The sequence below is a fragment of the Mus musculus genome, chromosome 6, assembly GCF_000001635.26.
Source record: "Mus musculus strain C57BL/6J chromosome 6, GRCm38.p6 C57BL/6J".
NCBI classification, from domain to species: domain Eukaryota; kingdom Metazoa; phylum Chordata; class Mammalia; order Rodentia; family Muridae; genus Mus; species Mus musculus.
In genome coordinates, this window is record NC_000072.6 from 22,276,659 (window position 1) to 22,299,858 (window position 23,200).

Sequence of the window (23,200 nt, forward strand, 5' to 3'; positions counted from 1 at the left end):
GTGTCCTTTGGGTATTCGAGAAAGAGTGGTGTAGCTGGGTGTTAAGGTAGACTGACTCCCATCTTTGTGAGGAATTGTCACACTCATTCACATAGTGGCTGTACAAGTTTGCCACCAATGATGTATGAGAGTTCTTCTCACTCCACATCCTCACAAGCATGAGCCATCATTTGTTTTATCGATCTTGACCATTCTGATTGATTTAAGATAATCTCAAAATCGTTTGATTTGCATTTCCCTAATGGCTAACAACATCAAACATTTCTTTAAGTGCTTCTTAGTCATTTGAGTTTCCTCTTTTGAGAATTTTCTGTTTATCTCTGTAGCCCATTTTTAATTGGGTTATGTGTTTTCTTGATGTTCAGGTTCACTATATTTTGGTTATTAGGTCTCTTTCAGATGTGTAGTTGGTAAAAAAAAAAAAAAAAAATCTTTTCCCTGTCTGTAGTCTGATTCTTTTCTAAATGGTAAGTGTCCTTCACCATACAGAAGCTTTTCAGTTTCGTGAGGACTCATTTATTAATTGTTGTTCTTAGTGCCTGTGCTATCAGTATTCATTTCAGAACATCATCTCCTGTGCCAATGAGTTCAAGGCTAGCCGCCACTTTCTCTTCCGTCAAAATCAGTGTATCTGGTGTCATTGTGTTTGATGCATTTGGAGTTGAGCTTTGCGTAGGGTTGTAACTATCAAAGACATACTAATCAATGGAATAGAATTGAAGACCGGGAAATAAGTCCACATATCTGTTTTTTTTTTTTGTTTTTGTTTTTGTTTTTGTTTTTTATACAAAACTGGGAAGCACACACAGGGTGGGGGTGGGTGGAAAGAGAACCTCATTAGAACTTCAACAAACTTCAACTGTCCTCATCACAAAAGAAAAAAAGAAAGAAAGAAAAGAATCATTGGTGTTTGAGGTGATGCCTCGGTTAGTGAACATCATTCATCTAACACTGTGAGGCTGATCATAGCAATACTTCATATATAACTCATATATAAAATATATAATTAAAAATATTCATTTTGTAATAAAATCTGAAAGGAAAACTAGTCAAATGGAAGATGTAAGGTAGAAAAAAAACTATTAGTAACATGTGGATTAACATGAATAATTATAAAGATAATAAGATAAAGGCTTAGCAAGTATGGCATTGCATGCTTTTGATCCTAACACTTGGAAAGCAGAGATAGGTGAATCTCTGTGAGTTGTAAGCCAACTTGGACTATATAGCAAGATCTAGGCCATGCAGGACTATACCATGTTGTCTTCACAACAATAATATAAGGCTCAGTGTTAATGTAACTATAATCTTGAAATAGTCACACTAATGATTCAAAAGACTTTTAAAAGTATTGCGTTCAGCAATTGGTCTGAAAGTTGTAGAATATGTCTAAGATTTTTACAATTTCAAAAGTAGTAAGTAGGCCGAGAGAGGTGACTCAGTGCTGACACAAAGCACTTGCTATACGAGTGTTGCAACTGGATTTCAGACCTTAAGCACCCATGTAAATCCTGGGCTGGTGCAATAACAGGCCTACAGTCCCAGGCAGGGAAGAGACAGGATCACCACAGCAAGATGAATAAGTAGAATCAGAAATTTCAATATTCAAGCAAGAGACCCTACTTACATAAGGTATAAGGTATAACACACACATATGGTAGATATAAAAAAGTGGTCAAGAAAGACATCTGACATCAAGCTCTGACATACACTAATAATTAATAAACAACAACAACAATAATAATGTAACAAAGAAGAATACTAAAAGAATCAATTGAAGAAATAGAAGTTACTACTTCTGGGGAAAGAATTAGCAAGTGAGAACCTGGGAGATTCTCCTTTTGTACATGACTCGCTGGACCATCTGTGCCACTATCTAACTTTTTATAAGCCCTGTTGTTATCAGAATTGTTACAGGAAGATCTCTGTATTCAAGGTGTCCCTGGCTCCAGTCTATTATATGTCTTTGGTCAGATAGTATTGTTTAAACATTTAAAAAGTAGGCACACAAAAACCCCTCGGCTTGATGAAGTTACTAAGAACATCTAAACCCGAAGGAAAAGCAGTCCTGTGTGAGCCCAACCTTCCTACCCTCTTCTGCTTTCTCCAGCTGTGAAATATATTTATGACTGGAAAAATGCTTTTATTTGCTCATTTTTGAATTCCAAGGAGGACACACCTTAAAGAAAGCAATTGCCAAAAGTAACCTTCTATCACAATGTTACTGGCTGCCTTAAATCATCCTGAAAGCTGTGTCAGATCTCTTTGCATGTAGCCATCACACACATGTAGTATGTGCTTTATATGAAAGCTGCAAAATACATAACCTCTTAACAAGTAGTTGTGACTAGTAAATGAGTCAGAATACTGCTTTTAGTATTTTGATGTTCGTCTACATACTTCAATGGTATTTCTCAAATGTAACAGATTACAAGACAATTTTTCAAAAAACTATTGCTGTATGTATGTGAGTCTGCATGGGTGCACACATGTTTGTGGATATGTGTAGGTAGAGAGGACAACTTTGTGCAGTTGGCCCTTTTTTGGAGTCAGTTCTCCTCCTACCTGTCCGTGGGATTAAACTCAGGACCCCAGGCTTGCACAGCAAGCACCTTTACCCACTAAGCCCTCACAGGCTCTCTTTAATTATTATTTTTAAATTTTAATTTCATCCAGCTTTCCAACCTCCTATAAGTTAGCTTATTCCATATGTTTCAGGGCCACTTGCCTAAGATGGCAAGGTATGAAGAATGACGAGTTCATTTTAATGTTAAGAAAGAAGACTGAAAACAAAACAAGATAACATGTTCTACAGGTGATTGATCGTGTAATTTCCCTTTTCTCTGAATACAGTCCAGAACATGCGCACTGCAGCTGTGTTACCTTCAGCTTAGGTGACACTCTACAGTTTCTTTTGTTTGGTTGGTTAGTTGGTTTGGTTTGGTTTGGTTTGGTTTGGTTTGATTTGGTTTGGTTTTTGTTTTGTTTTTTTTCCGAGACAGAGATTCTTTGTGTAGTCCTGGCTTCCTGAAACTCACTCTGTAGACCAAGCTGGCCTTGAACTCACAGACATCAGTCTGCCTTTGCCCCATACGTGCTAGGATTAAAGGTATGAGCCACCTTTTCCCGGCCTGCCTCGCTATTTTGAGGACCTGCGATAAATTTTACGACACACTGCGGAACCAATTAGCATCTCTCTGCCTCTTTGAAATGTCTGGACTCTCCTTTCTTCCTTCTATGGTGAGAAATCTGACCTGATTTCTCATCTGAAGCATGGTTGGTGAGTCTCCAAAGGAAACTATTCCACCCTCCTTCTCCGTAGCCCTCTGTATCCTCAAAAGGAGCAAGCTCTCCACTTCCCGATGCCTCTTTCCAGTATCAGGTCTTGAATAAGTGCTTGGTCAGAGATTATATTATGCTTGTCCTTTAGCCTGAGGTTTGGTGTGAATGTTGGATCAGCTCTGTTTTATCTATTGGCCATGCTCTCTCCAGTTTCAGAGGATGAATTTTGCATGGTCTCACCCTACTAAGCAGCTTTTTTTTTCTCTCCATAACACTGATATTTACTCAGTTCAGTGCCCTGCATGCATGCTTTCTTCATCAGAACCCCTAGGGCTAGGGGAGTGGAGCATGACACGTTAGATTCCAGCACTGAACCCCACCCTGTGCTGCCAACAATTACTGTAAGATTAAGACACGCTGAGGGCCAAATCAGTTCCTGAAAGGGAACTCCTTCCACTAAAGCCTGCCCTAACTCAGTTAGCCTATAAGGCAAATATTGCTTCACTCCCCACAACAGCATTAAAAAAAAACTGAGTCCACCGTATTGGCCTGCTGCTGGTTTCACGAGCGAGCCCCGGGGGGTTCGGACAATGCGCTCTTGCTGAAATAGCAACTGCAATCTCTGATTCAGTCGGCTGGATTCCGATTCTGTTCTGGCATCTGGCCCAGGATATCAAAATTGTGGTTTTGCAGCCCGTTTTGGAGGCTGCTCCACTAAACCATGTGACAACCCCAAACAGTTGGTCTGGCACCAGAAGACTTCATCGGATTGTGAACTTGAGAGGCCTCGAGTTGCCTGTTTTTGTATTGATGCCTCCCTTCCCATAATCATTAACAGAAGGTGGGAGGCTGCAGTTGGAACATACCTCACACCTACTGAGCACTTGTGTTTTTTTGTCTCCGAGCCCTCATAAATCTCCTGGCTCTGTGCATTTGCCCACTCGAATCAGAGCTTTCTCCAGGGAAAACTCTGGTAAGAATTATTAGCATAGCTCAAAATGTTTTCCTGGTAGGTAAGCACATGACATGGCTGCAGACTTACCATAATGACTTAACAATCTCAGTTTACTTACTGATTTTAACACTAGAAGAAACAAAAGATGTGACATCTCTGGTTAAAGCCAGGTAGAAATCCCCTTGGAACTTGGGCAGGTCACAGCTAATTTCCTATTGAAAAGTGAAGGACCTGTACATCGTTGCCAATGCTGGTGACTCTGAAGTTATTGCTTCCTGCAGCTACCATTCTTATAAAAAGCCTCCTTGTCTGTTAAAAACCATACCACTCAGCCATTACTGAGTGATACTGTGTGTTTGGCCCTGTGGTAGACAATGGAAGATGCAAACACTTCCTCATAGTCTATGACTTAAAGACACATAATATAACTGATGACTGATATCTATCGGGGCACACTGGATCACTGTGAAAGGATAGCAAGTTTGGAGAAAAATGTTGTGCTAGAGATCTCCAGAGATGTCAACATTGGGCAGAAAGGAGTATAAAGATGGCCATCTCCTAAAGTGTTGTGACCTCAGAAAGGGATATAAAGATGGATGTCCCCTAAAGTGCTATGATCTAGAAACTGGTTGAGTGGGAAAGTGATTGAATGAGAAGGAAAAATTCTAATTTTAGTGGCAGAGTGTCCCAAGAAATTGAATATAAATATGGAAGCATATTTTTATGCCAAAGAAAAAAATTAATTCAGGATGAATACAGAGAATAGAGACGGGGTGATTTTAATCAGAAATAAGGGCTACTGATAAAACCCTGAATGAATCAGAGGGCTTCAAACTGACATTAAGAAAGATTTAAAAATAAGAATGGTTCCAGTCAAGAAGATAAAAGCATCAAGGTCAGGTTTCTAGGTGATTCGCCTCCTGTAAAGACTGGGGCCTGAGTAAACACCAAATGTCATTAGTCTATTGGCCAGGTTCAAGAAACTCTGTATTCATTTGCTTGCCAGAACCACATGAGGGTTTAGTATGGGAGGTGAAACACCGTGAGGAGGAGCCCTTCACACATGTGTGCAGCATCAGTGTTAGCTGGCTCTTGACCGGCAATTTGTTGACTAAATGACATTTATGCCATCACAGCATTAAGTGTAATTACACAGACTCCCAGTTGGACTAAGATGAATGTGGTCAAGACTAAATGAACTACCTCAAAATTTCTGCTTGTACTACTTTAATAAAATGCTTCTAGGCGAAGCAATTTGTTAGGTTTTTTTTTTCCTTTGTAAGGAATACTGTGTTCACTGGTATAAAGTTCAGAAAAAAAAATTTAAAGGAATACTTAGATACATGGTCTCTGTATATAGTTCAGTTTTGTGTCTTCTACTTACCTGGACTCTAGGTAAAAACGACCCTTCTTGTTTGCACAGTTTGCTGTTTCCTCCCCCATTCTAAAACCACTGCATGCTAGCTACACATACTCAGAGAAAAGAGTCACCCTTGAGGCCGATTTTAAGGTGAACTCTATTAACTCTAGGGCTGGAGAGATGGCTCTGTGGGTAAAAGTGCCGACTGTTCACAAACCATGAGGCACTGAGTTCGGATCCCAGTACCCATGTAAAAGCCAGGCATGGCTGTATGAGTTTGTAACCCCAGCACTGTGAGAGGTAGAGACAGGGTGATATATGGAGCTGGCTGGCTTCCAGCCCAGCTCCAAGTTCAGTGAGAAAGCAGGAAACCTGATGTCCTCCTCTGGCTTCCTCATTCATGTACCTGCCCATATGAGCACATGCCATAGACCACATTTAAACACATACATTCGCACTCACACACACAAAGACCCATATGGTATTTTAGGCAAGATGGAAGGAGATGCCCGCTTTCTATGAACAGCATGTGAGACTTTTTCAACCTTGAACTACAGGACAAGTCAATAAATACCTACCTTTTGTAGCTGTGGAAACTTAAAGAGAACACTCCCATCTCTTTCCAGACCCTGCTCTTTCTTCCAAGGTGACCACTGGTGTTTCCCCCTACCCTAAGGCTGCCATTCCTACAAGCTTTTCTGGCCACCAAAGGACAGCGGGATGCCCGGAACACAATTCTCCACCCCCTCCCGGGAGCCAGTGGCCACAAGCCCATGCTCTGTTCCACACTTGCAGAATCCAGGTGAACTTTAAAATAGAATGGATGGAAACCCAGTTATGTGAAAAGCCACGTCTGGTCTTCTGTTCTGTCGTGGGAGGGAAGGCCAGCTGGGTTGCTGTTGGTATCAGTTTCCGGTGCCTAAGTCTCTGTGATCTGCAGCAGAAATTCTTACAACAGGGCCCTTAGAAGTCTCGCCCTCTGATGGGCTGCCAGAGGCAGAGTCCAAGGCATATCTATGCAAGCAGACTTTTTTACTGAGTTCCCAGGGACTGGGAGAAAACTCCCAGAGGGAACAGGCTCTGCTGGCTTCTACATCTAGTAACCTACAACTGTCTCAGGTTAGAGGTGGGATTTATTGGCAACTGAATATTCTTCTGGTTCTCTTAGTAATCTGGACAGAGATGACCACACAGATGGGAGGGAAAATGCTGGGGGGGGGGGGGAGCAGAGGGAAGAAGCTCCTGGGCGAAAGCCCTTAAAAGCCTTGTGTTTTCTCCCAAACTTCTTTCTCAGAGGCACAGCTCAGAACACCCCCTTCTTGCGGAGGGAATAAGTTCAAAGCCATGCTCTTCTTATGGAGCCAAGAAATTACAGATAGTTCAGTCGCCTGTGAAAATCCGAAGACATATTAATAGATTGATCAAATTTGGGATAGTAAGCTCAGGGCACGAGGTGGGATTAATCTTAGTTCTCACGCCTTTCGGGGTGTGGTGGCTCATTCATGCTTTGCCCTCCAGCACTCAGGAGGCAGAGGCAGGCACATCTCTGTGTTTGAGGCCAGCCTGGTCTACAAAGTGAGGTCCAGGACAGCTGTGGTTACAGAGAGAAATCCTTCCTTAAAAACAAAACAAAACAAAACAAAACAAAACAAAACAAAACAAAAAAACCAACCAAATAAATATATTATTTCTCACTTCTGGAACAAGCAATAGTGTGGATCTTAAAATATTTTGGGACACAGGTATGGTTCCATGACAAAGCACTTGCCTAGCATTTATGAAAGCCTCAGTTTGAACCCTAGGAAGGCCCTCTTCAGCCAATGACCACTCACAGAGGTGGCACCCGCATCCGTGAGAGGCATAGTATACCGAGCATAAGGCCCATTGGTCAGGTGAGATTTTTGTCCCCACCCCCACCCCCGCTCCAAATTACAGAATTAAAAATATTAAATAACATTTGGCTAAAGAAACAAAGTAGTTGAAATCTGTATATGTATGGCTAGATTTAACGTATCTTTTCTGTTATTCCTCTAATCTTAATAGAAAGCATTAATGTCTATTAGCAAGAGTAGAGATGAGCCCCCTTGATTTAATAGACTAAAATAGCTCCTAAATGAGTTCTTGATTTCATCCTCCAGGATGATGAAGTACTTATAACATATTTAATTCTGACAATAAATTTTCATTTGATCTGATTAGAATGTGGTGAGTTACAATCTGACCATTTAAAAAAATATTTCCTATTCTAAAAATGTATTTCATTGAAATTCAGAAGGAAGCACGCTGTGAAGATATAAGATGCTCGTGCCCCACCATGTCTCAAGGAGACATGCGCCTGTCGAGCCTGCAGCTGTCCTACTGTTGGTAGGAGAGCCTCAGTAAGAGATTCACATATGACCGACACATAGCTTCTAAGCATTCTGAGATGACTCAGACTTAGAGTTCAGGTGTGTTATGTAGATCACTGCCTCTGCCAAGGGGCCATCCCGGGACAGCGTCCCAGGATAGTGCTCCTTCCACTGTTGTGTCCACTGCCCCACTCAAGTCCAATTCAGCAAGGACAGGAAAATGGAAGCCTGTCCCAGCAAACTGCCACCTGGCTCAGAGACATTGGCTTCTCACAGAGATCTTTGGGAGACCTTCCAGTTTTATAGGTTTTGTTCATTCCTGGAAACAAACAAAACAGTAGCTGCTGCGTGCTTTGTGTTAAAAATACAATTAAAAAATTTAGGCCCTAATATTTAACAATCTGAGATTTTTTTCGGAAGAAAAGCAAATGGTAGCTTTGAATGAGGATATACACCAACATGTGTAGTCAACGGGCTGGGCTGCCTAAAGTAAACTTGGCCACTGGCTTTGTGCTACTAGAAGAGATATCTCTAGCAAATTTCCTATCTCCCCAAATGTATTGCCTTATATACAAAATCTGTACACATTAACTATGGAGAGTAGCATTCTGTAATCATTGAAAGAGGAAGGAAGGAAGGAAGGAAGGAAGGAAGGAAGGAAGGAAGGAAGGAAGGAAGATAAGAAGGAAGGAAGGAAGATAAGAAGGAAGGAAGGAAGATAAGAAGGAAGGAAGGAAGATAAGAAGGAAGGAAGGAAGATAAGAAGGAAGGAAGGAAGGAAGGAAGGAAGGAAGGAAGGAAGGAAGGAAATGAGAGAGAGAGAGAGAGAGAGAGAGAGAGAGATGAGGCCTCTGAACTGACTCAGTGGTAAAAGGTGCTTGCTGTCAAACCTAATGACTTGAGTTTAATCCCCTCATGGTGGAAAGAGAGAACTGAACCCTGTTGATTATCATCCTCCAGCAGCCAAAGGTCTACCTGTGCAGGCATAAGTAGCGGACAGGAAAGAAAGAAAGAAAGAAAGAAAGAAAGAAAGAAAGAAAGAAAGAAAGAGAGAGAGAGAGAGAGAGAGAGAGAGAGAGAGAGAGAGAAAGGAAGGAAGAAAGAAAAGAAGAGAAGAGAAGAGAAGAGAAGAGAAGAGAAGAGAAGAGAAGAGAAGAGAAGAGAAGAGAAGAGAAAAGGGGCCGAAGAGATGGCTCAGTGGTTAAGAGCACTGACTGCTCTTCTGAAGGTTCTGAATTCAAATCCCAGCAGCCACATGGTGGCTCACAACCATCTGTCATGAGATCTGATGCCCTCTTCTGGTGTGTGTGAAGACAGCTACAGTGTACTTACATATAACAATAAATAAATCTTTTTTTAAAAAAAAAATGAAAAGAAGAAAGAGACAGAGTAAAAGGAAATCTGCGGGCATATAACAGGCTCTCACTTGTGAAAGTTCACAGAGCCTGGCACTCACCTGTCTGCTCACTGAATGTCAAGTGTACCCCTCCAGCTGGGTGAACTAATGGACACGTCTACTTTGTTATAAAAGCCCTAGACCACATGAAAGAGACACTATAGGACTGTCTTGGACCTGAAAATGTTGTGCTGGTGGGCTGATTCCCTAAATGGCATGTTCTGATGTCTCTCCCAAGGCTTTAGCAGAATGCCTGTGCAGCACTGGATCCCTAGAGGAAACATGAAGGCAGGATTCAGCAGGCTCGTCCATTTGGCCCACAACTCTGGATTATCCTCGCTGTGTGTTCACGGCACACTTTACTTCCCACACTGACTGTATCAGAATGTAATTGTGAGTTTACTTGTCTGTTTTGTCAAGTAAATTATGATCTCTACAGCTGTGTGGTTCAGTGCCAGTCTCACATTTTAACCCAAAGCAGTCTCAATATATATTTCTGAATTAAAAAAAAAAATCAAACACAGTTGGCCTTTAAAAATCAGCTTAAGCAATTGATGTTCTCCACACCCTCTACCCAAACCCAAGATTGCACCCTCTCCAGTTTCCCTTACAAGGAAGAAATGTCTCTATTTTCAGCCTTTAGGCCACTTAGGCATCTGTTCGGGATGTTCCTCATCATGTTAATCCACTCTGTGAGCTGCGCTTCAAAAGACTATCTGCTTCTCCGGGACCAATGGCCGTGGAACAGCTATGGGTGTACTCTGGTCCCTTCTTGGAGAGGCTTAGAGGATAAAGTGGGCTTGGATAAAGGCTCCGACTTTCAGAGAGGCCACTAGCTATTAGCCAAAATATTTCTGGATCAGTAACCATACCCTATCATCAACTTGACTTTCTAAAAATTACAGTGTGGTTTTAGGACCTGGTACGTAGTGTGCGCGCAGTGCTTGCTGGATAAAGGAGTGAATGGGACAGGATGGGTGTGTGAGTGAGCTTTGATTGACCTTAAGTGAGGCTGAGTATTAAAAGCAAGCAAAAGCTGTCCAAGCCTTTCAGCGCTGAGGCTAAGTGTGGTCACCCACCGAGATGATAGCACCTGGAGAGTTTACTAACATTCCAGATGTCCTCTTGGGAGCAGGTGAAAACCCTGTGCCTGTAAGTAGAGGAGGCGGGGCTCTCTGATACCACAACAAAGCATATTCCTGGCACCTTCAAAGGGTTCTTGAAGACAAAACTCTGACTGCTTCTCAGAACCCTTCCTGCTTCTAAAGTACATTTGGTGAAAGCCTAAGCTGCCAATTCCATTTACCTATAATCTCTGTTACTGATGATCAGAATTCATCTGGCCTTAGATTTGTCTGCCTGGCTGGGTTTTACACTGGTGGAAAGGGGTCTTATTTCCACAAACTTCCATAGGTCTGGGCATGCAGTTGGTGTGGGTGCAGGATTTCTGTTGTCGTTGTTTCCACTCGGTAGCCCTGTGGAAGGTATCCTTGGGTGGGGGGTGGGGTCAGTGTGGGTCAGAAGAGGGTAGGGACAGCGTTCATCTATTTGGAATGCTCTAGTCAGCTCTCACCCATTTGTCTGCCTGCCATTTTCCCCCTTAGAAAAGCCTGTGCTCCCAAAAGCTACAGAAATAAGACAAATGAGAAAAGCCATCACAGAACCTAAGTAAAATACGGGGAAATTTGATGGAAAGCTGGAAATAAATGTGTATACAATGACACGAAAAGAACCCTTCTCGCCTATCCTCTCCGCTTCCAAGGGTGGAAAGATCAGCTTTTTGTGGTATCAATTCTGACCTTATAAAGATAATTCACCAGTGAGAAATACAAGAAAGAAGAGCAGAGTGCTCCGCCCCCCTCCCTTCGGGCCCCCCCACACCTTTACCCTTTTTACTCAAAGGGTAAATCTAGATGTGGCTAGATTTTCTCTCAAGGATGCTAAGAAGTGCTCATCGTTTCTTTGCTCTCCGCTTGACTCAGTCTCGCAGTGACCTCCTCTAAGGACATTGTGAGAGGAGGAAAGGTCGTGACACTCCCAGGTCTAGTTAGACAGTCACGGAGGCTCAGCCCAGGAGCGCCCCCCGCAGAGCCCACTGTTAGCCAATGAGACACTGAAGTTTCCAGATGGTGAGGTACAGGGTTGCTGCTGAGCCAATCAGACTCCAGGCGCGGTCAGGGGGGGAGGAGATGCGAGGAGAAGCCTGGGGCGATGGAGACACAGAGACATCAGCAGAAGTTTCTCACCTTGGAAAGTGAGGGAAGCTCCCGCATCTCCAGCTCATCCTCACCTCTGCGCCAGAGGACCTTAGGCTACTTTCTCCGCCTTATCTTGCCTAGGGGACTGCTGATAGTCTCTGTCCTTGCTGCCCTGTTTAATGTTACCTTCCAGGGGAAAGAGAGCAAGGAACAACTGGGTGCTAAGAAACTGACCCCAGGCCCTGCGGGCCTCTGGAGAGAGGAGACAGAGGAGGAGTGGCTGGGGCTGGGGGTCTCCATGCGTGGGCCATGGACAGAGCGGCGCTCCTGGCCCTGCCCAGCTTGTGTGCGCTGTGGGCAGCCGTGCTGTCGCTGCTCCCCTGCGGAACCCAGGGCAACTGGATGTGAGTATGGGCTCTGTGGAGGCATATAGGGTGGCTGGTCAAAGGAATGACCCAACTAGTGGGCTTTCAACTTGAGGCTGGGAGAGAAGGGGTGGAGACCCTAGGAACGCTGACCTAATGCTTTTGGGGTGGGGGAGGGAAAGGGGAGAGGCTTACCTCAGGGGTGCCGCGTCTTACAGGTGGTTGGGCATCGCCTCTTTCGGGGTACCGGAGAAGCTGGGCTGCGCCGACTTGCCGCTGAACAGCCGCCAGAAGGAGCTGTGCAAGAGGAAACCGTACCTGCTGCCTAGCATCCGCGAGGGCGCCAGGCTGGGCATTCAGGAGTGCAGAAGCCAGTTCCGACACGAGAGGTGGAACTGTATGGTCGCCACTACCACTTCCACCCAGCTCGCCACAGCCCCCCTCTTTGGCTATGAGCTGAGTAGCGGTGAGTCACCAGGACCCTCGGGGATGGTAGGACATACAAGGCGACAGCTTTTCTGCGCGTTCCTTCGATAGAGTGTATAGCGCCTGCACAATTCGGTGCTGGCAAGGTCTTCAATATGGAACATTTGGTGCGAGGTGGGGGTGGGGGAAAACTGGGGCAACAAGGGCCAGCCCCCAGTGTGCAGGTGCGGCCCTGGGGAGGGACGTCCGAGATCTACAGAAGGACTCTTAGAAGGGCTGAAATTCTCCTTGCTTCCCCTGGCCCCTGCCAAAGTTTCAGAAAAACTGAGTTCCTATCCCGTCGACCCCAAGGACCCCATGGCGCCCCGCTCCGTGGGTGACCAGCTGGACAAACATGAGGTCTACAGCCGAGAATGATGCAGCCGCATCTGCTTTGATTTAAGCAGCTCTGTGGCGCCCAGAGCTGCGGACAAGTGGCAATTGAAGCACAGCCGCACGTTTTACTGACTCCTGGGAACACCAGGTTTAGTGCACGATGGTGATTTTTTTTTTAAGGGACTGTCACCTGAGCGCGACTTCTGTGTCCCCCACTTTTCTGTTTCTTCCATCTCTCCTTGACCGGGCGGGAGCTCTCTCTGCGGTACGGGGAAAGTGCGGTGGAAAAAGAAAAAGTTCTTCCTACAGACGTGGTGACTTAGCGGGGCTAGTGGTGCTAGGATGCTTCCTGAGATATTAGCAAAGTAGGAGTTTTAGGCCTGAGGCACTGAAAGATGCGCTGTCGTTTTTTTAAAGTTCATTTCCGTTCGTACTGCACTTTGACCCTTCTCCAGTCAGTTTCTGCACGCGCCTCCACAGAGCTGTGCGTCCCAGCTCTGAGTTTTGTCTGGCAAGTGATGCTGAAGGATCCCTGGCCTGGGGGTGGGGGTGGGGTAAGGGCTAAGAACCAGGAGGAGAAAGAAAAAGTAAGAAAGAGAGAGAATGTGTCCTAAACAGTTGCTGAGATGCAGAAGCATTCGTTACCGAAAAGGTTTATTGGACAACCGGCGTGAAGCAGTTTCTATTCCAATCTAAACATCTGGAAAGAAAAAAGTTGCCTGCTGAGTCCTTCCGAGTCTGTTTTATGAATGTCTTAATGGAAATTTGATTTCAAAGATTTTAACTCCAACTTTACTGATGGAGTACAAAGTGCAACTGTTTCAAAATAGTATACTTTTCCACAACAATGCATTTTTACAAGTTTTCAATGATCTTGTTCTCATTAGTTATATGACCATAAAGCCAGCTGCACTGCACTGTGTAAAATGTTTACAACTCAATACCAGTGATTGTTATTCATCATATTCTCCCCCTTTAAAACCTTATCTTTGATGTGAAAGAAAACGAATATGTATCTACCAGTTGTCTTGATTTTTGCTAATTTTAGTTTGCATAGTATCTATTTAAAGAAAGGTCACACCAAAATTTTCTGATTGTATTTTGTGAAAGCAGCATACTCAAAAAAAAAAAAAAAAGATACGGAATCTGTTTCCTTTTTAATTGCCCATTTACATTGTCCATATAAAGGATTTACATTCAACATGTACTAATAAGCTACTTCTGGCTATGAACCACTAAGGCAGGTACTCGTGAAGGTTACACATTTTTTAAAAACATGAATTGTAATATATGAGGAGAGTGGGTGACAATATGACATGTGTCATCCCTATGTGGAATACAGAACAATAATGCTGCTTTTTAAAAAGAAAAAAAGAAAAAAGAAAAAAGTCTAGGATAGTAGATTTCCTTTCCAAATATTCACACATTATAGCATTCTCTGTAAACGCTTGAAAAAATCGATTGCCTCCTAAGACAACAAGTGAGAGGTTTAGGTTAGGGCTGAATATCGACAGAAAGTGCCGGCTCTGTCATTTATCAATGTTTTCTTCCTAGGCACCAAGGAGACAGCATTCATTTATGCCATCATGGCAGCGGGCCTGGTGCACTCTGTCACCAGGTCATGCAGTGCAGGCAACATGACCGAATGTTCCTGTGACACCACCTTGCAGAATGGTGGCTCACCAAGTGAAGGCTGGCACTGGGGAGGATGCTCGGATGATGTCCAGTACGGCATGTGGTTCAGCAGAAAGTTTCTAGATCTTCCCATCAGAAACACCACAGGAAAAGAAAGCAGAGTCCTGCTAGCCATGAATCTACACAACAACGAAGCGGGGCGGCAGGTATGTATTGGGAAATTGAATAAAACGTTAGTGTCACTGGGTAAATAATACTGAGATTAATGCTTCCGGGTGAATCAATGCCAATGATTTAAGAGTCAAACGCTGACAGTTTATAAGAAATAAAATAGGCAGCTGTTCCTTCCTGAGTGTGCATGGACTATGTTGGTTTCATTTAGACAAACACCACTAATACGAGTTGAATTCCGCAGCAGCGTGTATTAATGTTGGTGCACTTTGTATATCAAAACATTATTAAATAAAAGATATACACGCTCCTGTTGTTTTATTGGTTGTGAGATAGACTGATTTCTGGCATTTCCAGAATGAGATTTGTATCTATCATTTATTGGGCCGAATCATGTGTTATCCCCTCATATGAATTTTGATTATTGTTTTAAATCTACTGTTTAGTAGACAACAATTCTTAAATGTGTTAATATGTTGTCAGGTTTATATTTTTCTCCAATAAGTGTTCTTAGGGAAACTACAACCACTATTTTTTTTGTTCAGCAAATGTTGTTTATGGAAAATTGACAGGTAATTGGAAATTCAAAATAATATACACTATATGTCGATGTGTCTGTCTTAAAAAGTTTATTATGTCACAGAAAATATGTACTCATAAACATGTTAGTCTTTTTGGGAAAGTTATAGTGAATTGCCAAACTTCAACAGCTTCCTGAAGTAAACTCAGACAAGTTGCAGTATCTCTTAGGAACAGTTAAAGTATATGTTATATTTGTTTTTTTACACTTTTGGCAAGTGAATAATGAGGCTCATTCACAATGCTTAGAAGATTCAGCCAGTTTTCTTTATTCAACTGCTTGCTTTCGTTGAAAATACTAAAAAGCTAGAAGTATCAGTAAAATATTACCACAACTCCTGAAGTTTGCATCTGCATTTCCATTTCATTTGAACATGCAATTCAAACAGGTAAAGTAGAAAACAAGACTGCTCCGTGAGTAGGCTATGAAAGTCTCCCGCAGCTTCATGTAGGAACTTCAGAAGTGGACTTTCTGTTGCTAACAGTTGCTGTTGTTCAGCACCGCTGTTAGCTGCATGCCTTTTCCCCAGCTGCTCAAGTTCAGCACTGCATGCCTTAAGGTTTCTCCTTGTGAAAGTAAGAACGAGATGCTGACTGACTTTAAGTAAAGGAATAGTTGCTATTTCTAACATATTAATAGGAAAGAAGATAAATGCAATTAACCTATGTTCCTTTAAACTCTAGCATTCTGCTCAAGAAAATCACCAGGGCGCATCAAATCACTATGTTTAAAGGATGAGAAAACAGTTACATAAGTATTCATTATTAGTTGTTATTTAAACAGTTTGATAGTGATTTAAATATTTCACCAAAAAGAAAACAAACAAACAAACAAACAAACAACAAAACAAAAACCTCAGAAGCTCATCTTATGACTAACTCTTAAAGACAGTTGGGTCTGAGCTTATGGAAGACCTTAAAACATTTGTATTAAAGAAAATTTGTTTTCTTAATAACATTTAGTTTTATTTCATTTTAAATGCTAGCAATTGCAAATTAGATAGCAATATGAGAGTCTATCATTGTTAATACTTTCTTAAATGGTTATTTAAATTTTAATTTTGTGTAGCATCAATTTTAATACACTACACTATTGGCTAGGGAAAACTCAGTTTCTCCATACTACATAGGGTTTTTTGCCATTTTTCTGTACATTCAGAGGGGTATGTTTTGTGCAAATTTCAGTTTCGTTTCCTGATTTTTTTTTTTTACTCACATTGTTCTAGGTAAAATCCTAAAATACTACAAAACATTTACCTCATTATTTTGAGGGTGTTTTTATTGGTCTTTTCTCCAGATATATTATAATTCAAAATATTTTTGTATTTTTCTTTCCACTGGTAGCGTTAAAAAAAAAAGTCTAGATAAACAAAAAGCAGGTTTCTCTAACGTAGACGAGACATTGACTCAGTTTTTAATATTGGCCATTATGATTTTGATCTGTCAGGCATATTTTTCTGAGCAAAGTTTAAGGTCTGCATTCAATTGAGTTGGTTTTTTTCTACTCTCAAAATCCCAAACTCAAACTGTAGGAAAGCGTTCAGAGAAATGTGGGTACTGGCGCTTAGTTGCACTGTGAGCAGGATAGATGATTTTCTAACCGCTGACCTTAAATACTCTGATTCCCAATTGGTTTCTGACACCATTCCTAAAGTTATGACTCCAAGAATAATGTTGCCGGGCGGTGATTGGCTGAGAGAATGATGTGATGTCTTCCAGGGGCAGAACTTCTGGGAATAATGTGACTTGGAATATTTATGGGTATTTCTTTTGGTGTGCTGAAAATATTTCCATTCTTACCATGTCTACCTCATAAACTTTTAAGTTTTCCTACCCCGTAATTTGTTTTATTTTGAGTGACTCAACGAAGTGGGCAGGGCAGACCCCAAATTTTCATTGACCTGTTTCGAGAATATTTATAAGGAGTTGAACAACACAACCGTGTCTTGTTTTTCAGCAGGTTCAAATGTATTTGGGGGTAGAAAGAGATGAAGTGGGTCGGAGGAATAGGACCGCTACATGATCATCCATCCAATCCTAACTCGCAGTGTTCCTAAATCAAACAGGTCCTCTCACGGCTTGCACAATGAATTGTTGGTTACAAAATGTTCCACGCCAGTTTCTGGCCATTCCTAGGAAAGTCTGGATAAAGCAGTGTGTAGAAAACAATCTGCATTAAGTTTGACTTAAAACTGGGAGGCAATGAGTCCTTAAACCATCTCTTCGGTGGTGTCTGTTTTTGCACGGAGTTGCAGGGATACATCTTTCCTAATTCACTGCATTAGAATCTTACCAACCCAAAGCTTCCATGAGGAACCCCTGCAGGTTAAATGCCACCTTCCTAATTGCTCTCCCATTGTTTACACTATGGCCAACAAAATGGGCACATCTGTTTGCAATAGTTAACAAAACCTTCCTTTGTTACCATTGTTATAAACCTTGACAACTTAAATAGAGGAGAGAAAGGAATTTTCCCATAACCACACACAATCCATTTGGTTGCTATTCTCTTTTCCAGTTACCAGAAAACATCAAGCAACCACTGCAGCCCACACTAACTGCTTAACGTTAATTAAGAACCGCAGCAGAGAAGATACAGGGCACACCTTTTGGAGAGTTTCGGCAAGATCTTTAAATATACTTATTTTTCCACTTTCATTCCTCTGTTTTTCTAAGATTATCTTGCTGAGTTATAAAGACTTTATATCATATATCACCAATTTATGTAAGACAAGTGTCTTAACCACGCTGTTTATTTTTCCATAAAATTGGAATCACAACTAAGTACTTGTTCATTAACTACATATTAAGTAAAAAGAATTTCTTGCTATAAAACCAGATCAAGTACGTGATTTGTGAAAATCTGTTCCAAGAAACACTGATGCGGGCAAAGTGGAAGTGTGTGTGTGTGTGTGTGTGTGTGTGTGTGTGTGTGTGTGTGTGTATGTGTGTGTGTGTAGCCTGAAACTCCTCGTTTCATAAAATTCTCCAAGCAGTAACTGTCCTGCTCAACTTCAATTCCGAGTTCTATCTCTGGAATATTATGGGGACAAATTGTATGTGAAATGTGTGGAATTCTTCTCCTCGAAGTTCATTTATATATGTAAATTCTTGGAGAGAAAAATATGTGTCACATCTGTGATAAGAATACTATTTCTGGGCTGGAGATATGGCTCAGCCATTAAATGCTAGGCTCACAACCAAAAATATAAGAATATTTCTTCTACTCACATTAGGGACAATTTTGATTAAAAGTCATAGAACTAGAAGTTTAAAAACATAATAGTGGAAATTCAGGAACACTGAGATTTAAAAAGAGTTGTTCTCTAGAGTAGGAAAATCCCTCAAAATCCTAATTTAAGCTTAGTAGCTGACAAAATCAAATTTGCAAGTCTCTTTTCTTATTCTTGCAAACCCTGAAGCAGTTGGGTGGACTCACACTGGCTGGGACAGTTATGAGGGAGCTGGAGGCCAGCCCGTCAGCTTCTGGGCTTGGGGAGGGAGGGGGGGGGCACTGACCCCACCAGCAGTGACTTTGCTTGCTGTCACCTCTTCTCAGTCAGGTAAGCCACTGCGGATGTTTTAAAACTGCTTTGTGTGAGTGAACAGTTCAAAGGTCATTTATTTGATGTGCCATCCACTCTGTCTTTGGTGCTTTGCAAACCAACAACACCCATGTCTAAAGTAGAGAGTAAAAGGAAGTTGGGCTCTCTCTCAGTCATGATCTGAAGGGACGGCAGCTTTAAATCAGCAAGTGATGACTATCAGGAACGCTGATCTGGTTTAAACATACACTTATCTTACTCTCAGGTCTGGGCTTCTCGGACAATTTATTTTATTACCTACACTAACTGAGTTCTCTCCCCCCCCCCCCCGTATCCATTACCACTTAAAATACGAACAAAGGTCACTGATTGCATTAATTTTAAACATTTTTCTGAATTTTAAACTTTATCTATAGATCTCTTAAAGAAGCAAGTATTTTGCAAATATCAAATGTCATAAATCAGGTTATCTATGTGCCATATCTTATTCAATAAGTTGTTCTTTTATCACAATAGGGTGGTTCCACTCTGTATACTAAGAAATAAATGTAATTATTAGTTTTGAAGCTTTAGGAATAAAAATTATGATATCATATGTTCTAAAAAAGGACAGGGTTTGAGTACTGTTCAATTGATTGTTTTAAATGCTACCGAGAAGTATTAAACGTTGTACAAATCAATATCATATGTTCTCGTTTAAATCTGCAGTACAATAGTTTGAAATATTCTTTGTGGTTAGACTGTTAGAATTTTAGAAAAATGCCCTTCAGCAGACATCTCAGTAGTAATAGAGCCTTGGTCATTTTGTAGTTTTGATAAGAGCTGTAAGTAGAATTTAAACTGCTTTTGTGAAATAATATGCTTAATTTTTAACTTACGGAATTGGGTAGATTAATTTTTCATTTTGCCCTAACATGTTGACAGAATGTGAACTCTACAACTAGTCCTGACGATTTATTAACCTGCTCTGCCATAGTCTGCGGACTGAAGCAAACAGTGTTGAATACTGACCTCTGTAAGAGCTTAGAGTCCTAAAACTAGAACCCTCTTGATTGTTAGTTTACGTGCATTGAAAAATTCGTCTTAACTCATACACCAACTTCATCAAAGACAGGAGCATTTAGACCTGAGCAAGCCTCAAACAAGGGGCTACTACCAATGTTTGTGGCTTCATTTAGTGCCCCAGGCTGTATAAACTGAATTCCACCCTTAGAAATGAATTTAAAATTATATTAACATGGACATCTTTTCCTTTTCTTCAGACAAGATCCCCCTCTGCAGCCTAGGCTAGCCTAGGGTCCACTATGTTCCCCAGGCTAGCCTCAAGTTTATAGCCTTTCTGCCTTACCCTCCCCAAAACTGCAATTCCAGGCAATTCTTCTCTTCTTACTCTTCATGTTAAGATAATTCTGTTTATCCATAAAGCACTGGAGTTATGTTTTCAATTAATTTTCCAGAAAAGTGGGGGAATTTGTCAGCAGCCACCACACTCTAGTTTCTTCTCCTTTAACTCGAGGCAAGGCTGCTTGTGTGGTCTATAGCCAGGGCTTAGCATGGTCTCATTCTCCCTTTAACCTGTCATGTAACTGACTTTAGAGTGACCAAACCTAGGAAGACTCACTAGATTCAACATGTGTCACAACAAGGTACCAACTATGTCATGTTCACAGCTCACCCCAGCCAATCAGATTTCAAGAGTGTGAGAAACTAGTTACGCGCACAGTTCTCTTGATGTTTCCATGTGTGCAGTGGAAAAGCTGAAGGCAACCGCCCTGTAAATGCTTTGTGTGATAATCTCCCGAGGCTCCGGTTTAAAGTGTAGCTTCTCATCCTGTCCCTGACTGAGAGCCAGGGTTGCCTACATTCCTTACAAGGGATGCTTGAGTTGGTGGTCCATGAACCATACTCCGAATAGCAAGACTTTAAATGGTATCAGAAACATGCAGGCAGCCACGTAATATCATCCATTCTCACCCCTCCCCCTGCAAATGTGTGAGATTTCAGACCATCTTTGGTGAGTAGCAAAACTAGGTGACCTGACACTAATATATTTTACGGATTTTATATAGCTATTTATTTATTTAGTATAGGTGGTTAATGTGCATGCCATGCTGCACAAAGCATATGGGTGTCAGGAAAACACCTTGAAAGAATTGGTTCTTTCCTTCTACCATATGGTTTCCCAGGAATCCATCTCAAACCTTCAGGGTAGACCCTCTGCACTCCCCCAACCCCCATTCCCCCGCTGTTTTAAATGTAGTGTGGGAAGGTTTTCTGTGTAGAATCAAAACATTTAGACAGAAATAAATGACAAAATATTTGAACTCTAAACAACCTTAAAGATGGTTTATGTTCAAACCATCATTTTTATGGACGAAAGCATAAGAAACGTGAGTGGCTAGTTTTAACTGTTTCTGCTATTGAATGAAACACTGCACCAATGACATTTGAACACAATCGTTGTTGGTTTTAGGCTGTCGCCAAGTTAATGTCTGTGGACTGCCGCTGCCACGGAGTTTCCGGCTCCTGTGCTGTGAAAACCTGCTGGAAAACTATGTCTTCTTTTGAAAAGATTGGGCATTTTTTAAAGGATAAATATGAAAACAGCATCCAGATCTCAGACAAAACCAAGAGGAAAATGCGCAGGAGAGAAAAAGACCAGAGGCAGACCCCCATTCTCAAGGATGACTTGCTGTACGTTCATAAGTCTCCCAACTACTGCGTGGAGAACAAGAAACTGGGGATTCCTGGGACCCAGGGCAGAGAGTGCAACCGGACATCAGGAGGCGCAGATGGCTGTAACCTCCTCTGCTGTGGCCGAGGCTACAACACCCATGTAGTCAGGCACGTGGAGAGGTGTGAGTGTAAGTTTATCTGGTGCTGCTACGTCCGCTGCAGGAGGTGTGAAAGTATGACCGATGTCCACACGTGTAAGTAACCTCTCCGTCCAGCCTAGCATGAGACGCCTCTGTAGTAACCAAGGTGTGGTGTTGGCATCTGGAGGGCGCCCCTACTGTGCACTGATGGGGAAGTCGCTGCCTGTAAGAGTGTTCCCAGACCCCTGGGCTAGTCTACGATTTCTTTCTTTCTGGCAGGCTTCAAATCACAAGCTGATCCAGAGGATTGCTTGGGATTCTGAAGTTGAAAAGGTTGGCAGTCGCCTTTGGATGATTTGGGAAATATACATTGATATACAGGAAACATCAAATCTGTTTCTGAAGCAATGTGGAGAAAGAAGGAAAGAAAGAGAGAGGGGGGAAGGAAGGAAGGAAAGAGGGAAGGTAGGAAGGAAGGAAAGGAGGGAGGGAGGGAGGGAGGGAGAAAAAGAGGAAGAAAGGAAGGAAGACAGAAAGACAGAGAGAAAGAAAGGAGAAGAGAAGAGAAGAGAAGAGAAGAGAAGAGAAGAGAAGAGAAGAGAAGAGAAGAGAAGAGAAGAGTAGAGTCGTTATCCCAGAGAACTGGTCCAGGCTCAGGATAAGATCTTAGACTGGGGACACAGTTACAGTAATCAGTCATGGTTGGTGAACATTGATCATTTTTAAAAGACACCTCTTATAGGAGCAAGGAGCAGTACACATGAATTGCATTTTTCCCTAGTATTTTAATAGGATAAATGATATTGTTTGTGCGTAGACAAAAGATGCTGAAAATTAACTAAGGGGTGGGTGCTTCCTTTACGCTTCCATACTTCAGAAGAAGGGCCACTGAAAAGAATCCCCACTCAGAGATGCAACATCTTTTTTAAAGTCTTTTTAAAGATGTTAAGTAATAAATATACTCAAAACGTAAAAAGTAAAACATGAACTGGATTTTTAAGTGTCTTTAACCAAGAAGATTTGTCTGGGGTAAGTGGAAGACATACAAAGTTTAAATGACTTTAAATCTTCGAATTTGTCTTTCTTATTGTAGACCAGTTTCTATTCTTAAACACTCTGCCGTGATATACTGGGAGAATCCTTAAGAGGAACTGAGGAAAATGGAAGGAAATAAAGAAAGCACCCTTAATTATATAAAGACAGTATTTTGTATAGTGTTTTACTTCAAATGTTTTATATTTTGTAAATACAGTATTTAACTTATGTAACATAAAGACATAAAGACATTTATCACTAAAGTCTGAAAGTACTAGAATAATAAGACTACATCAAGAAATGAGAATAACTTTTGAATTTTTTCATACTACTAATTCCTTTTTAGAACGTTGGAAAGGGGGAAATGGAGGCACTTACCTGGATGTATATTTCTTGTCAAAATGACAGTTTTCTTTAAAGAGAAAAAAAGTTTGAGACAGGATTTCTCTGCATAGCCATGGCTGTCTTGAAAATGACAGTTTTCTGTGCTATAGATTGAAGTATATTACAAAACACTGAAGATCGTATTATTTCAGAAGGCAGAGTAATCGAATTCTTTTTTCAACCTTAGCTCTGCTTTCTTACTCTAAATTTTACAGTAGAGGTTTTAGCTGGGAAAAGGAATCTAAGCCAGAATAATGTTGAATTTGATACCCTGGGTATTTATTATATTTTATGTAATGTTGCCGTTTGAATGCTGAGTGCTGGTTTTTC

General features: G+C 41.7%; 1 protein-coding gene across 2 annotated transcripts; it reads left to right on the forward strand.

The window, feature by feature from the left end:
• The first annotated feature begins 11,519 nt into the window (after positions 1 to 11,519).
• Positions 11,520 to 21,864, forward strand: Wnt16 (wingless-type MMTV integration site family, member 16). 2 transcript variants are annotated; one of them, XM_006505214.4, is made up of 4 exons: positions 11,520 to 11,943; positions 12,123 to 12,370; positions 14,260 to 14,546; positions 17,609 to 18,982. In XM_006505214.4, the coding sequence occupies exons 1-4, from the start codon at positions 11,849 to 11,851 to the stop codon at positions 17,654 to 17,656; spliced, it is 678 nt and encodes a 225-aa protein (XP_006505277.1). In that variant the 5' UTR covers positions 11,520 to 11,848; the 3' UTR covers positions 17,657 to 18,982. The 2 variants fall into 2 exon arrangements, with proteins under 2 accessions (XP_006505277.1, NP_444346.3); NM_053116.4 differs by lacking the exon at positions 17,609 to 18,982 and adding an exon at positions 21,109 to 21,864 and having other exon boundaries at positions 11,569 to 11,943.
• Positions 21,865 to 23,200: the final 1,336 nt, after the last annotated feature.